The 17,309-nt window shown below is 43.3% G+C and overlaps 1 protein-coding gene across 3 annotated transcripts in view; it reads right to left on the bottom strand.

Moving 5' to 3' along the window:
* Nucleotides 1-17,309, bottom strand: part of cnksr1 (connector enhancer of kinase suppressor of Ras 1) — a 112,106-nt gene that overhangs the window by 19,464 nt on the left and 75,333 nt on the right. For all 3 annotated transcript variants that reach the window (XM_060934767.1, XM_060934770.1, XM_060934768.1), the window contains exons 7-9: nucleotides 12,830-12,889; nucleotides 11,756-11,824; nucleotides 11,397-11,519 (exon numbers count right to left, since the gene is read on the bottom strand). In XM_060934767.1, coding sequence (XP_060790750.1) covers nucleotides 11,397-11,519; nucleotides 11,756-11,824; nucleotides 12,830-12,889 — 252 coding nt within the window. The remainder of the gene's footprint in view (nucleotides 1-11,396; nucleotides 11,520-11,755; nucleotides 11,825-12,829; nucleotides 12,890-17,309) is intronic.

The raw sequence follows: 17,309 nt of genomic DNA, 5'->3' as shown, positions 1-17,309 counted from the left end.
TTTGATGTCTTCAGTTTTGTTCTACAACGTAAAAAACAGTCAAAATACAGAAAAACCTATGAATGAGTAGGGGTGTACAAACTTTTGACTGGTACTGTACATGCCAAGTGGATTGGCAACACTAAATCGCATCAAGGTGTGAATAAGGGTGTGTGGTTCAGCAGAGCCTTCTCTCAACCCTTCTCTCACTCTCTCTCTCTCACTCTCCTTCTCTCTCTCTCAACCCTTCTCTCTCTCTCTCTCCAACCCTCTCTCTCCAACTTCTCTCTCTCTTCTTTCTCTCTCAACCCTCTCTCTCTCCCTCTCTCTCAACCTCTCACACCACCAACTCTCACACCCTCCAAGCTTCTTCTCTCTCTCTCAACCCTTCTCTCTCTCAACCCTTCTCTCTCTCACACCTCACCACTCTCTCCCCCCAACCTCACACTCTCTCTCAACCCTTCTCACTCACCCTTCACCCTACACTCCCACCCAACCCTTCTCCAACCCTCTCTCTCAACCACCATATCCCTCTCAAACACCCACTCTCTCTCACACTTCTCTCTCTCTCTCTCTCAACCCTTCTCTCACTCACCTCCAACCTTCTCTCCCTCTCTCAACCCTCTCTCTCTCCCTCCCAACCCTTCTCTCCCTCTCTCAACCTTCTCTCTCTCCGCCCTCCCAACCCTTCTCCTCACCCTCCAACCCTTCTCTACCTCCTCCTCTCTCCTTTCTCAACCTCTCTCTCAACCCTTCTCTCTCTCCCTCCCAACCCTTCTCTCCCTCTCACCCTCTCTCCCTCCCAACCCTTCTCTACCTCTCTCTCAACCTTCTCTCTCCCTCCCAACCCTTCTCTACCTCTCTCTCTCAACCCTTCTCTCTCCCTCCCAACCCTTCTCTACCTCTCTCAACCCTTCTCTACCTCTCTCTCAACCCTTCTCTCTCTCCCTCCCAACCCTTCTCTACCTCTCTCTCTCAACCCTTCTCTCTCTCCCTCTCTCAACCCTTCTCTCTTCTCAACCCTTCTCTCTCTCCCTCTCTCAACCCTTCTCTCTCTCTCTCTCTCTCTCTCTCTCAACCCTTCTCTCTCTCTCCCTCCCAACCCTTCTCTCCCTCCCAACCCTTCTCAACCTCTCTCTCTCAACCCTTCTCTCTCCCTCCCAACCCTTCTCTCCCTCCCAACCCTTCTCTACCTCTCTCTCAACCCTTCTCTCTCTCTCCCTCCCAACCCTTCTCTCCCTCTCTCTCTCAACCCTTCTCTCTCCCTCCCAACCCTTCTCCCTCTCTCTCAACCTTTCTCTCTCTCTCTCTCTCTCTGAACCCTTCTCTCTCTCCCCCTCCCAACCTTTTTCTCTCTCTCTCTCAACCCTTCTCTCTCTCCCTCCCAACCCTTCTCTCCCTCTCTCCCTCCCAACCCTTCTCTACCTCTCTCTCAACCCTTCTCTCTCAACCCTTCTCTCTCTCCCTCCCAACCCTTCTCTACCTCTCTCTCAACCCTTCTCTCTCAACCCTTCTCTCTCTCCCTCCCAACCCTTCTCTCACTCTCTCAACCCTTCTCTCTCTCCCTCCCAACCCTTCTCCCTCTCTCTCAACCCTTCTCTCTCTCTCTCAACCCTTCTCTCCCTCCCAACCCTTCTCTCCCGCTCTCTCTCTTTCTCAACCCTTCTCTCTCTCCCCCCCAACCCTTCTCTCCCTCTCTCAACCCTTCTCTCTCTCCCTCCCAACCCTTCTCTCCCTCTCTCTTTCAACCCTTCTCTCACTCTCTCTCAACCCTTCTCTCTCTCCCTCCCAACCCTTCTCCCTCTCTCTCAACCCTTCTCTCTCTCTCTCTCTCTCTCTCAACCCTTCTCTCCCTCCCTCACTCTTTCTCAACCCTTCTCTCTCAACCCTTCTCTCTCTCCCTCCCAACCCTTCTCTCCCTCTCTCTCAACCCTTCTCTCTTCCTCTCAATCCTTCTCTCTCCCTCAACCCTTCTCTCTCTCTCCCCCTCCCAACCCTTGTGTCTCACTCTCTCAACCCTTCTCTCCCAACCCTTCTCTCTCTCTCCCTCCCAACCCTTCTCTCCCTCCCAACCCTTCTCTCCCTTCCAACCCTTCTCTCTCTCCCAACCCTTCTCTCTCTCTCCTTCCCAACCCTTCTCTCCCTTGCTCTCTCTCCCTCTCTCTCAACCCTTCTCTCCCTCTCTCAACCCTTCTCTCCCTCTCTCTCAACCCTTCTCTCTCTCTCCCCCCAATCCTTCTGTCTCTCTTGAAATATATATATTCATTCTTTCAACCAAAGGCCAAGAATTAAATAAATATTCAGACATTTCTGTTCATGTCAGCCGCGTTTCAGCAGAGCGTTTGAGAAGATTTTCATTCACATTTACCTTACGAACAGACACTCACCCTGTCTACACTCATTTCTTTGACTTTTCCCAACACTTCTCATTGCTTTTAATCTGTGATTACTGGGTTTCAGTTTCAATTCAGCTCCAGTCTCTTTGAAATGCGAACTCCCCACGGCGACTGAACGGCTCTGGCAAAAACCTCATTCAAATCTTTTGTTTTTATTTTTGCATGTTGCAAGTTATCCATGTAAGTTTGGTGCAAGAGTTCTACTTAATCACCTTACCCATGCAAATTACCATTTGTTTTTTTGGGACTTCAGTTTAAAAAAAAAAAAAACAGTTTACGCTTTACAGTCTGATATTATTTGGTTGGTTTTTCTCAGCTCTTCTTTATACTGTATTCAGTATTTCATGTTTATTCCCATGTTTACGACGGGTCTGTTGTTCTGTACTGTAGTGTCTACAGCAGTTTCTCTGCTCAGACCTTTTAACTCAATTATATTGTCCTCTGCACTTTTTGCATCTTGTTTACTCGTATACATACTGTACTCCTGCACTGTTGTGTGCTGCAGCATTGCCTAGGACTGGTATTTCATCCTACTGTTTACATTCATGGTGCCTTGCATAAGTATTCACCCCCTGTTTCCATTTGGATTTAATCAGGACTAATGTCATTATTCTACATACACTAAATAAATAAATAAATCCAACACATTATTATGAAGTTTGGAGAAAAGCAATATAGTTTGTGTAAAATATTTGCAAGTGAAAAGCATAAAAGTTGCAATTGCATAAGTATTCACCCCCCCATTTGTGTGAAAGCCCAAAATCTGTTACCATCAGAAATCACGTTAGTAATTACTTATACAAGGCACTGCATATAGACAAAAATAGTTACCCATGTCCTCATGATAAGACTGGAGTCAGGACCCGTTCAAGTCATAATTTTAAGTTCAAACAATGCAAGGCTATTAAGGATGTTTATTTTTATTCTTTTTTCCCTAGAACCATTAGACTTTGGAATCGTCTGCCTAGAAACATAGTTGAAAGTAGTTCTCTAGAGACATTTAAAGTTAAGGCTCTTCAACAGGGTCAAAACCAGAAAAGCGACACAAAATACAAGGCTTTCACAAAGTCTGTGTGTTACTGAGAGTCCTTATATAAATGTCTGCACTATGATTGTGCTCTAATCAGGAACAGGTGCATGGGGATTAGTCCTAATGTACTCAGCACGGTGGTGTAGTGGTTAGCACGGTCGCCTCACAGCAAGAAGGTTCCAGGTTTGAACCCAGCAGCCGGCAAGGGCCTTTCTGTGCGGAGTTTGCATGTTCTCCCCGTGTCTGTGTGGGTTTCCTCCGGGTGCTCCGGTTTCCTCCACAGTCCAAAGACATGCAGTTAGGATGTGGGGTGGCCTTGGGCTGAGGTGCCCTTGAGCGAGGTACCAAACCCCTGACTGCTCCCCAGGTGCTCTGGTGTGGCTGCCCACTGCTCTGAGTGTGTGTGTGTGTGTGTGTGTGTGTGTGTGTGTGAGTGTGTGTTCACTGCTTCAGATGGGTTAAATGCAGAGGATGAATTTCACTGTGCTTGAAGTGTGCATGTGACCAAATAAAGGTTTCTTCTAATGGCGCTGTCTGCTCTGAGCTCCAATGCACGTGGACGTGGCAGATGAAACCAGATGACTGTTTGACGTATGGAGTGTGATATTGGATGGAAACTCTACAGTAGTGGTGTAAAGTGAAAGCGCTGGTTCACTGCTGTCCCCCAGGCACCCAGCAGAGTCACACCATAATAAATGTGGTGATGTTGTTTCTGGCACATGGCATGCGGCATCAAAGGAAGGAATAAATATGTATCATAACTGCGATACATCTCTCATTATTGGTCTCACTGTCACAAGACAATGCATTGATTTATTGAGCTGAAAAACACGACACGACACGACAATTCAATGGTTAATTCATGGTGCTGTAATATTATTCTATTCAGGGTGATTTTGTGCCCTTGCAAATATTTTGCTCAAAAACCCATCAGGAGCCCTGCTTTTAGGCAGAGACTAAATATCATATAAATATAAAGTATAAAAAAAATCAATATAAATATAAGGTGACATGATTGATGTGCACACAGCACTGTCGGTTGGGGAAAGAACACTGGCGTTGTTTGTTCGCCGCTTCTCCATCCAAGCTCATCAGTTTACAATAATATATAACATCAAATATACTATTGTTATCACGTCTCAGTAAACCTTTTGGATGTTTACTTGTTTTATACGGATTCTACCGACTCTGACGGCTGTTTTACCTCTCTGTTGCTGTCAGCGTATTACTGCTCAGGGACTCCCGTGTTGGCTTTTTCTGGTGCAGTCTACCTCGATGCCTGGCCCTGGGATCCACAGTTTCTACAGTTGAGTTGTTGATGATCACCGACGTCTGACCCTCTGTGTTGGATGGTTCACCTTTGAACATCACATCCATAAGCTAACAGCCAACAAACTAAACTCTCCGCAACCGGCATGATGTTGAGTTATTCTGTCAACCAGCTGTTAAAACTTAACAACTATGCCATTCCATCGTGCATATCAATTATTAAACAACTTGGACTCCTTCACCGGCCCTGTTACAGTCACAGAAGCGCCCATAGGAGGTTTGTTTACTCTCGGTTTGGTCAAGCCATCCCATCCTTCTGGTCACTGTCACACCTCAGACACGTTACTAGAGCACTGTTGCTCTTCAGACTAGTAGCACTGGAGTTTTCATGACAACATCACTCACGGCACGGGATGGAAAACGTGGAGTGGATTTCAGTCTACTTCGGCCAGTACAGAAACTCACTGCCTCATCTAATATCCAAATTGCACAATCTCTCACAAATAAATCTTGCTTCTTACACGACTATATTCTAGACAGGTGTTTGGACTTAATGTGCCTTAAGGAAACCTGGCATCAACCAGATGTTTTTTCTAGAGATGCACCGATACCACATTTGTGAAAACCGATACGAGTATGAGTACTATCATTTCAGTACTTGCCGATACCGAGTACTACCGATACCGATACTGTTGATGTTATTAAAATATAGGCTACCTACATATCTATAATAACATAACAATGTTGCAAAAGAAGCGCTACCGTGAAATGAAGAGGCGCTGTCTGCTGGCAGTGTAACGTGGACTACAAGGCTATCTGCGCTTCCGTGTGCAACCTCTCTCGATTGTCGCGCAACATTCACTCCCAGAAAACTACACTCATTGCAAATAGCCTACACAAAGAATTAAATATTTAGCTGCTGCAATTTCTGAAAAAGGCTGCTATTTATTTGGATTAGATTACAATGTCCAACTTTCGAAGTCAAGAAAGACTTGCACTCTTGCAACATGTGAGACCGATTGTTGATGAAGGGAGGAGAGAGCAGCGAGTTACCACATGCAGCGTGATCATTTCACTCCGCTGGTCACTTACCCCCTCTATCATCGGCCTTCCGCAACATTGCGGTCTTGGTTGACTTAAGGGTTGTTCTGGTGGTGCGCTTAAACTACTCCAATTACATTTAGCAACAAGACAAGGGCGTGAAAGGGAGGAGCAGTGACCATCGCAACATCACAGAGAGCGCACAAGATAACAGTGGCGGCCGGCGACGATGTATTATTTAATTTCCATCGCCAGTAATGCAGACTAAAATATGCCCCCCCCCCCCCCCCTCCTCTCATGTGCATGTGCGCACATCCTGCTGTGTGCTGCAGGAGAGTTGAATGCCTCGAGCACACTCTTGTTCAGTCGCAGAACTTGTTAGGCAGACGCTGTTGCTGTCCATTCGCAACATCGCGTCCCGTGCTCGTGGAGCTCCATACCTGTAGATGGGACGTCAATTTCCTTGGTCTTAGCGTTGCCCTCAACTGAAACAAGTTGGAAAACTCAATCAGCCATTTCTTAAAGCTCTCACTCTCACTCTTCACTCTTAAACTCTCCCGGTTGGACTCGTACTTAAAAACTCTGCCGGTTGGATTCACCTATACAAAAATCCGATTTTCATTTGTTTGTTAGTGAGTAGCCTGTCCTACAAAACCCTTACCTAGGCGAATAGCCAACATTAAAAAAGGACAACATTGGGGATCTTAGCGTAGGCCTATCTGCGTATGGCAGCAAAAGGGAGTGGAGTGTGGAGAGATGTTTAAAATGACAGTGTTGGGGAAAGATGTTGTGACGGCACTGTTTCATGACTACGCAAACACATCTTCGTCATGGAAAAATGGGTTGTTGTCGAACAATTTTTTTTGTCTTCTGACGAAATTAGCCTACGCTCAATGCTTGAGATTTACAATTTTTTTCCTGGGAGAGGCTTTTTTTCCTCGAACGGACGCTGGCAAAAGGCGCTTCACGGAACACTATCGGCGCATGGTACAGCCTATCATATTATGCTCAAGCCTGAGCTCAACAATGCTTCAGTTTTTTTTTTCTCTCTCGAATGGAACAAAAAGCGCTGCGGGGAACATTGGTATCGGCGCATGGGATCGGCACTGGTATCGGTTCATGGTATCGGCAACTGTTTGACAAGTACGAGTATGAGTATATTAGTGGAGTATCGGGGCCGATGCCGATGCCAGTATCGGTATATGCTTAGTTTTTTCTTTTCTAAATGAGACTTGTCCTCCTGGCTATTGCTACCTCCAGAAAACCCACAGCACAGGTCGTGGTGGTGATCTGTCAGTCATTTACCGCAGTGATCTGGATTTGTCTCATCTGCCAGAGCTATCTTCTTTTGAATGCCTGACATTTAAATGTAAGCCTCTTTTCTCCATGACAATACTTCTCAATAACAATAATGACAATAAATGTAACTGAATTGTCTTGGCCAGCCCTAAGGGTCCCATCTGCATCCCATCATTGCTGAGGAGTGTGCTCCCATCACCCAATCAAGCATCCAGCCAGAGCAGGTCATGATATTTTTTAACCATATTAACATGCCATTGTTGTGTATTATGCCTGATGTCAAGACTCTCGTCTCTGCGAGCCTACCACACAGATTTAATACTTGTGTCATTTTTAGGGCATACCTAACAACCTGTGTTTTCTCCCCCCCCCCCCACCCCAATCTGTCCCTCTGAGTTACATGTTGGTCCTGAGATCGAGATGCTGAACCTCTTCTGCCCCTCGGACCTGCCTGATCCATCCTGGTGCCCTGTGTCTGGTCGGAGTTTTATCGCATCGCTCCTGTGGAGGACGGCCCCATGAGGACAGTTGAGGGTTACACCTGGAAGACGCTCTGGACTCTTACAGTAATGCTTTTATGGCTGAGGACTACAGTTGACTTGCTAACTTTAGGACTGCAGTTGTCATGAACAGTTTTGCACTCAAGTTTCCATCAATGAAGAGTTTATAACATCAACGAAACTGACTTCATGTTAAAACTGTTAATGTTATAGTCATGCTGTCTGTTGTTGCCCAAATGAGGATGGGTTCCCTTTTGAGTCTGGTTCCTCTCGAGGTTTCTTCCTCATGTCGTCTGAGGGAGTTTTTCCTTGCCACCGTTGCCACAGGCTTCATCATTGGGGATAGATTAGGGGCAAAATTAGCTCATGTTTTAAGTCGTTCAAATTCTGTCAAGCTGCTTTGCGACAATGTCAATCAATCAATCAATCAATCAATCAATCAATCAAGTTTATTTGTACAGCGCTTTTAACAATAAACATTGTCGCAAAGCAGCTTTACAGAATTTGAACGACTTAAAACATGAGCTAATTTTATCCCTAATCTATCCCCAATGAGCAAGCCTGTGGCGACGGTGGCAAGGAAAAACTCCCTCAGACGACATGAGGAAGAAACCTCGAGAGGAACCAGACTCAAAAGGGAACCCATCCTCATTTGGGCAACAACAGACAGCCTGACTATAATATTAACAGTTTTAACAGGTATAACCCTCAACTGTCCTCATGGGGCCGTCCTTCACAGGAGTGGGGCGATAAAACTCCGACCAGACACAGGGCACCAGGATGGATCAAGCAGGTCCGAGGGGCAGAAGAGGCCAGCATCTCAATCCCAGGATCAACATGTAACTCAATGTTTATTGTTAAAAGCGCTATACAAATAAACTTGACTTGACTTCTCATTTACCAGCCACCCAAACCAAACCCATGTTTCATCTGAGATGAGCGACCTTCTTTCAACATTCTGTATAACCTCTGCCAATATTATAATACTTAGAGATATGAGCATCAATGTCAATACCCCCGCCTGCCGTTTTGCAGCTGAATTCCTCCAATTATTGGATTGTTTGAGCCTTTGACAACTTGTTGATGTCCCCACACACACCAAGGGACATACTCTTGATCTGGTCATCACTGTCTCTGCCCCTCTCAGCAATCTAATTTGTGTATGATCTGGGTGTGTCTGACCACAAGGTCGTCTCCATGGAGTTGCTATTATTATCTCCCATTATCAAGCCCAAACGCAAAATCTGCTTTAGAAAATTAAATAACATCAACCCAGAAATTATGACAGTTGATCTCCAGCATGTTCTTCATACAGACTTTTTAATCAGCCAATGACACAGTGGATTTCTACAATAAAACATTCTGGATCTCCATGCTCCTGTTAAAACCAGAACAGTCACCTTCTCCCGCTCTGCCCCCTGGTTCACCAGTGAGCTACGGAAAATGAAGGAAAATGGGCATGCTCTCGAGCGGCGTTATAAAGCTTCAGGTCTTACAGTTCACAAGCTAGCGTATCGGGAACACCAAAAGGCCTCCTCAAAGTCCCTTAGAGAGGCACGGTCACAGTTCTACTCAAATGTCATCAAAAATGGTCTTGGAAATTCCAAGCAGCTATTTTCCACTGTCAATCATCTTCTCAAACCACAAACCCCTTCACTTACAGAAACTACAGAAGAGTGCTATAATAACTCTATGGCCTTCTTCAAAACAAAAATTGACTAAATTCATTCTGTCCTTTCTGGTTCTTCCACTCTACCTGTCCCGACTGCCTACTCACAGTTTGAGATCTCCCAGGCCCTTAACTGCTTTCCAGAAATTTCACAGCAAGAGGTAGGAGAACGAAACCCTCCTCCTGTGCCCTTGACCCCTTTCCTACAGCCCTAGTGAAAGCAAATATCTCTGCCATAAGTCCCTTGATCACCACTGTAATAAACCTTTCCCTTCAGGCTGGCTATATTCCATTTGCTCTAAAAGCTACTGTAATCAGACCACTTCTTAAAAAGCCCACTCTTGATCCAGAAGTTTTTGCCAATTACAGACCCATTTCCAAGCTCCCATTCCTCTGCAAAGTACTGGAAAAAGTAGTTACTGCCCACCTTCAGGACCACCTTATGCATAACACCCTTTTTGAAAAGTTTCAGTCTGGTTTCTGCTCTGCCCACAGCACAGAAACAGCTCTGGTTAGAGTTACAAGCAACCTACTGATGGCAGCTGACGCTGGCTCACCTTCCCTCCTCGTTTTCTGGATTTGTCTGCTGCATTTGATACTGTTGACCATGGTATACTCCTCAACCAGTTATATCACATCATTGGACTCGCTGGCATGGCCCTTAACTGGTTCAAATCTTATCTCACTGACAGAACAAAATAAATTTCCTTTGGAAATGCAAGATCCTGGACACACACAGTCACTTGCAGGGTCCCTCAGGGGTCAGTCCTTGGCCCCATCCTGTTCACTCTGTACATGCTCCCCCTTGGTCATGTCATTAGTCGCTATGGAATTTCATTTCATTACTATGCTGATGACACACAACTTTATATAAAAACAGATACACATTCCTCTGCATCTTCACCATTGTCATCCTCCTCTCTATCTACACTCACTGCCTGTCTGGAGGAGATAAAGGTGTGGACGAATCACAACTTTCTCCAGCTAAACAGCTCCAAAACTGAAGCAATCTTGGTTGGTACCCCACACCAGATCCAGTCGTCCTCTAAAACCAGCATTACGTTCTCTGATAATGACATTCCCATCTCCTCATTAGTCACCAACCTTGGTGTAAAATTTGACCCTCAACTCACCTTTGAAGCCCATAGCAAACATCTTTGCAAGATTTGTTTTCACCATCTCAGAAATATTGCCAAAAGTTTGTCCACACTTTTGTCTCGTCCAGGCTGGATTACTGCAATGCACTTCTCATTGGGGTCCCTAGCAAGAGTCTTCAAAGACTACAATACGTTCAGAACAGTGCTGGAGGATCCTAAGAAGAGTACGAAAATATGAACACATCACACCCATTCTCTGTTCACTTCACTGGCTCCCTGTCTCTGCCAGGATTCAATACAAGATCTCCCTTCTTACTCACCAGTGCATCTATGGAAATGCCCCATATCTGAAAGAATTACTCACCCCCCTAACCTCAGCGCGATCCCTCCGCTCGACTCACTCAAATCACCTCCGCCACCCCAGGACTATGCTCAACACCATGGGTGATCGAGCCTTCTGTTCTGCTGCCCTTAAAACTTTTTTTAGCAGAACATTTGACTCTTAACTATGCTGTATTTCTGTTCATTTTTATGTTGGTTTGTTTCTATCTGTCTTTTTAATGATGTTTCTATTTTTCAGTTTTGCTCTAAATGTAAAGTGTGTTACAAATAAAATGTATTATTATTATCATCTGTATGATTAACATGTTTGGCTTTTTCATCATCTCGTCAGCCCTGTCATACTGACCTTACACGTGTACGAGAGCAGAAGAAAAAGAAACCTTTATTCGTCACGTGCACAATTCAAGCACAGTGAAATTCATCCTCTGCATTTAACCCATCTGAAGCAATGAACACACACACACACTCAGAGCAGTGGGCAGCCACACCAGAGCGCCCGGGGAGCAGTCAGGGGTCAGGCACCTTGCGCAAGGGCACCTCAGCCCAAGGTCGCCCCACGTTAACCTAACTGCATGTCTTTGGACTGTGGGGGAAACCGGAGCACCTGGAGGAAACCCACACAGACACGGGGAGAACATGCAAACTCCGCACAGAAAGGCCCTCGCCGGCCACGGGGCTCGAACCCGGAACCTTCTTGCTGTGAGGCGACCGTGCTAACCACTACACCACCGTGCCGCCAGGAAGAGAGTCTTGGCAGACAGTGACGAGACTCACCTGTGTTGGCTTGTCTTTGTGCTTGTGAGAGACAGACAGGGCAGGAAGGCGTCTCAGCAGCAGTGTCACTCCATTCGGGTTCTCTTGAAGCTTCGCCACCAGGTTCTTCCTGCTCCAGCCGACCTACAACACAACATGACGAAAGGAACACTTTCTCAAACATGTGTCTCTAAACGTAGGTAAAAGCTGAAGAAGAAAAAAAATAAATAAAATCAAATCATTTACAAAAAACCCACACAATTTCTTAATGCTTAGTGTGCTTAAGTGTTCTCATTAACTCCCAGTGATTATGGAAACTGTGGTCATTCCTAAAATAATCCGGTTAAAGACGTTTATCTGCCATAAGAGAGTCTGCTCACCACAATCTGATCATTAACTTTTATGACCTCATCACCTGCCAAGATCTTCTCACAGGAATCTGATGGAAACTGTGAGGAGAAAAGCACATAAGAGCCGTGAAGGTCATTAATGAATATTTAATTGCATTTACATAAAGTCCAGACGACCCTAAAAGGACCCACAGTGTGCCGTTTTATAACGAAATCTGATCAACAAACACAGAATCAATCGTAATCAGTGACTGGATTATGTAATCTTCCCAGCCAATATGTTTGAAATTCTTCCTTGTTTTGATGAAATAAAAATTACCCTCAAAGTGAAGAACTTAAATGTGACATTTTCATGTGTGAACAAACGGCAGAATGTTCCAGCACAGGAGAACGAGATGTAGATTACAGGAGGCTCATATAACAAAAGATCATATCTTCATGCTTGGAAACATTTCTATGATACGCAACGTGCTTCACAATATATAGGGTTAACAAACCAGCAAAAGAGTCATTTCATTAAAAAAAAATTTGTATAAGATTTTAATATATTTTTTAAAGATTCAGGACAAACAGTTCCAGGAGAAATCCCGAAGGTTTGAGGGAAATGGGAATATGACATCATGGAAAGTCATCACTCTGACCCTGCAGTTTCAAGTCTCATTTCCAGAATTGCTTTCACTCCCAACTTCTCTCTCTCTCTCTCTCTCTCTCTAATCATTAACCCTTTGGTGACTAACCCCTTGAAAATGGTTCCTCCAGGAACAATGACGTTTCAGTTGTCAAGACAACGGAAAAACTAAAATACAAGAGCATTTTGTTTTGTGCACAAGAGCATTGTGACGTATCTTTCTGTTTTTGTATTTTAGTTTTTCCGTTGTCTTGACAACTGAAAAGTCATCGTTCCTGGAGGAACCATTTTCAAGGGGTCAGTCACCAAAGGGTTAAATCATTACAGCTGAACAAAACCAAGAGAAGCTAAAATAATAGCCAACAGATGTGTTAAGATGCAAGTATTCTACTAAAGCTCTCTGCACTGGTAAGAGAGTTTTCTTTCAGCATATAATCTAAAAATAAATATTCACATAAGAAGAAATGATGCTCTACCTCAGCAGCTGATCCAGAGACGAAGTGTTGGCTAGTGGACGTGGAGGTGATCTCAATCCCCTACAAAAGAAAACAATAGTATAATAATATACACTGATATAGAGGAACAGCTAGAGCAACACAAAAAGCCTTAAAGATGCAGAACTGCATGTGAATGAATATATATATATATATATATATACACACACGGGCGGCACGGTGGTGTAGTGGTTAGCGCTGTTGCCTCACAGCAAGAAGGTCCTGGGTTCGAGCCCCGGGGCCGGCGAGGGCCTTTCTGTGTGGAGTTTGCATGTTCTCCCCGTGTCCGCGTGGGTTTCCTCCGGGTGCTCCGGTTTCCCCCACAGTCCAAAGACATGCAGGTTAGGTTAACTGGTGACTCTAAATTGAGCGTAGGTGTGAATGTGAGTGTGAATGGTTGTCTGTGTCTATGTGTCAGCCCTGTGATGACCTGGCGACTTGTCCAGGGTGTACCCCGCCTTTTGCCCGTAGTCAGCTGGGATAGGCTCCAGCTTGCCTGCGACCCTGTAGAACAGGATAAAGCGGCTACAGATAATGAGATGAGATGAGATGAGATATATATACACACACAGTACTAAAAATAAAATATAAGTACTAAAAATAAGTACTAAAAATACTATAAGTACTAAAAATACTATAAGTACTAAAAATAAAATAATAAACAGGAATGTAAGAGAATGCACAGGATGACTAAACTAAACTAAAGATGAAGGAAAATATAAAATCACAAAAAAATGTAAGGAGAGCCATACAAAATGAGTATAATAATGTATAAAATAATAAAAATAGAATACAATACTTAAATAAAATTTAATATAAATACAAAAAAGAGGATGTAATTTCAATTAAATGTCAAAAAGATAAGTTTTGAATTTTTTAAAAAATAAGTCAACACGTTTGAAGCACAGTAATAAAAGTCGAATTCTCCGATTTAAATGATTCAAGACTAGTGGTTCTAGTAATGATGATATTTTCAAAATACACATGAATAAATTGTGATTTACTAAACTGCCAAGCAATCAATGCAAACAGTTTGTGCATTTCAAGTGTCTATGTACATTTTTCTGGCCCTGAAATTTGTTCTGCCTCTAGGAAGAGCAGAGTTTCTCAAATTAGCCTTTTTTTGTTTAAAAGACAATTCAGGATTTGTAAATTCATATTCAGTGAATGTTTCTGGTTGAGGTTTGGGTCAGTTTAGTCAGATTCCGTCGATTGTGGATGTTACAGGCGAGTTTTGAAATCAGGTGAATCTGGATTCACCTAAGTGATCCTAGATTTACCGAGGATTTAGGGTTAGGGTTAGGGTTTAATTTCTTTACTGCAACTGAATCCTCTACGGCGTTATGGTAAAGTGGTGGACTTCAAAGCAGAAAGTCTTGCGTTTGATTCCCAGCAAGAAAAGTAAAATTGGGGGGAAGCATCGGCGTCGCCAGGGGTATTTTACTGGGGCACGTGCCCCAGTATAGATCTGTAGTGCCCCAGTAAAAAAAATCCAGTGACGAAACGCTCTGAATTTTAAACTTGGGAATAGCTGCAATTTAATTAATTCATAACGTGGGGTAGGCTAACCGATGCGCGAAGAAGACCATCTACAATGCTTTTACATTGGTAGTTTTGGCTGGCCTCGCGCACACTAAGCAATGTGAAAAAAGTGTGCGCGTGACATGAGTAACATCTTGGTTGCTATGGGGACCGCAGACTCCAGCAGCCCTCAGATGCAATGAAATTCAGAGCAGGGGAAACCATCTCTCCGTGTTTTTCAACTGTTTACAGGTTAGTAGACAGTAATTCCACTGTCATTTTTGTAACACACACACACACACACACACACACACACACACACACACACACACAGTGGTGCTTTTAGAGGCTTTTGGATTGTGTTTAGAGATGTTCAATGCTGAAAATGCGTGTGCTTACAAAGATATGTTTGGTGATTTAAAAGGTATCAAGTGTGAATACTGTTGGCCATTAAGTACTCTTGGTTGAGTTTAAAAACTCGGCGGTGTTGTATTGTATGTTAATATGTTCTTTTACAATATTACCAACAGTATAAGTATTACATTGCTATTATCACAAATGTTGCAAATATTCATACTGTTATTATTAAATGATTGACCTGGATTCAGTGTCCTCGTAATCATTTTGAGTTTTACAGCTCTAGTGACTAGTTTTAAGCAGGCCGTTTCTAAATATAAATATCAATATATAAATATATATTACATAAAATATAATATATATTACATAAAATGTAATATATATTATATAAAAAATATAAATATAAATATAAATATAGTGCAAAATTTTTAGCTCGCGCGCTTCGCGCGCTCGCATACATTTCCTGTGCCCCTTTTGTGCCCCAGTATGGTCTTGGGTCTAGTGACGCCCCTGGGGGGAAGCAAATTAAATTAGACAGAAAGACTGGTATATAAGTGTAATTGTGGGTAGAGAGATATAAGAAGATATGAAAGGGGTGTGAGTGGTTGTCAAAGTATTCGCCTTCTTTTATGAAGCCACTAAAAAAATCCAGGCTCCCCCCTTTTTTTTTTTTTTTAAAGATCCCCACAAAAAAATCCATTTTAAGAATGTCGACCTAATTCACCTCAGTAAATCTAGAACCAGCTGATTTCAAAAATCACGTGTAACATGGACGAACTAGTCGAGGCAGACGGATAGAGAAATCTGTCCTTTTTTAAACTGCTGAAGTCCTACGGTAGAAACTCAGGACAGTGAAAAACAAAAACAAAAAAAAACCCACACAATAACATACACGTTTAATGTAAATGTTTTAATGCAATTATTGTTTGTTGGACTGTGACTCGCAGTATTTCACAATTCCACACTATTCCATCTTCACAGCTAGTGCGATATTCATAATAATAATTTATAAAATAAATATTAAACAAAAGAGGAGATTGTTGAATTTCTCTCACAGCTGTATCTGTAAATCAAGTGATTCCATATGGGGTCATGACCCCTAGTTTGAGACCCTCTGAACTGACTGGAAATGGTGTTTAAATGAGAACACTATTTCCAGGACATGTACAATTCTCCCCCGAGCAGCAGGCGCTCGAAATATAACAACAAACCCCACATTTTTCAGTCTTGTCTAAAACGTGTCACTTCTTCAATGCTAATCAAATAAGTTGCACTTCTGAGTTATTTTTCTTCACTGATGTCATATTATTAATAACCAGGATAAATCTCGGTGAACCGCAAAACAGGTTTCGGTCCTGCAGTAACAGGATCGTTTAAAAACCACGCCACTGACAAAAACCAGGAGACGCATATTTTCTGTTCTGTTAAAAACAAACAAACAAATAAATAAACAAATAAATGAATAAAACAATTTTTAAAGGAAAAAAGAAAAACAGAACTGGTGTTGGAGTTCCTGATTGAGGTTCTCAGAAGGCACTTTCAATACCGTAGACATGAGTCACCAGGCAGGACCAAGTTACCAGTGTCCTCTTTCCTACAGTGTTGAGGACTGAAGAGTATAATTTTCTAGTGAAGTAGAAACCACAGAAATGGACAGGACAAGTTTACTCATCAGGTCTATTTCCAGATATTATTTATAAACTTCATCAGTGATCTAATGGGGAAGCCATGGCTGAAAGGTTAGCGAAGCAGCTTTGGGATTAAAAGGTTGCTGGATCGATTCCCTGGCCCAGCAGGAATGGCTGAAGCGCCCTTGAGCAAGGCACCGAACCCTGGGCTGCTCTGGGTATGTTGCTCTGGATAAAAGCTCTACTGGGTGCAGTTTAACATCTGAAAACTGCGATCTAACATAAAAAAATCTGTATATTGAGTTACGGGTCACCTCGGCTGGCAAAATCAGTTCAGAAAGACTCAGTGGGCCACTGAACTTATTCTGCAATTTTCAAGGAGACCGACTCCATCCATTATCTATCAGGGTCACAGGGGAAGCTGGAGCCAATCCCAGCTGACTTTGGGCAAGAGGCAGGGTACACCCTGGGCAGGTCGAATTCCACCGAGGGCTAACACAGAGATGAACAACCATTCACAGATATTTTTTGGTGTTTTTTTTTTTTGCATGTTGACTTGTGCATGATGCATAAACTGCTTTAACAATTAAGTTTTGTGCACAACCTGTTCACCTGAGAACAGCCACAGAACCTCAGTACACCAAGCACTGGAAGTCAATGAGAGACACAAGAGAGAAAGAGAAAGGTAGATGTAAAGAAAGGTAGAGAAAGACATAAGGAGAGGGATACCCCGTTCCCACTCAGAGTGAACACTGTGCATTTTGTGTTATTATACAGTAATGGTGTCGTGTGGGAATGGGAGCAAAAGGGCAAAGCTAATCTATCCCATAATAACTGAGTAACATTTACGGAAATCTTTTGCCACAGCTCCAGTGGTTAATCGGAACCATCAGATTTATTTGTATTTTTGTGCTTGTATGGTTTGATGTTTGTTCTTTGTTTGAATGTTTTGTCCG

Source organism: Neoarius graeffei, chromosome 11, assembly GCF_027579695.1.
Source record: "Neoarius graeffei isolate fNeoGra1 chromosome 11, fNeoGra1.pri, whole genome shotgun sequence".
NCBI lineage: Eukaryota > Metazoa > Chordata > Actinopteri > Siluriformes > Ariidae > Neoarius > Neoarius graeffei.
Note: the sequence above shows the minus strand (reverse complement) of the source record. Positions and strands in the feature narration are given on the sequence as shown.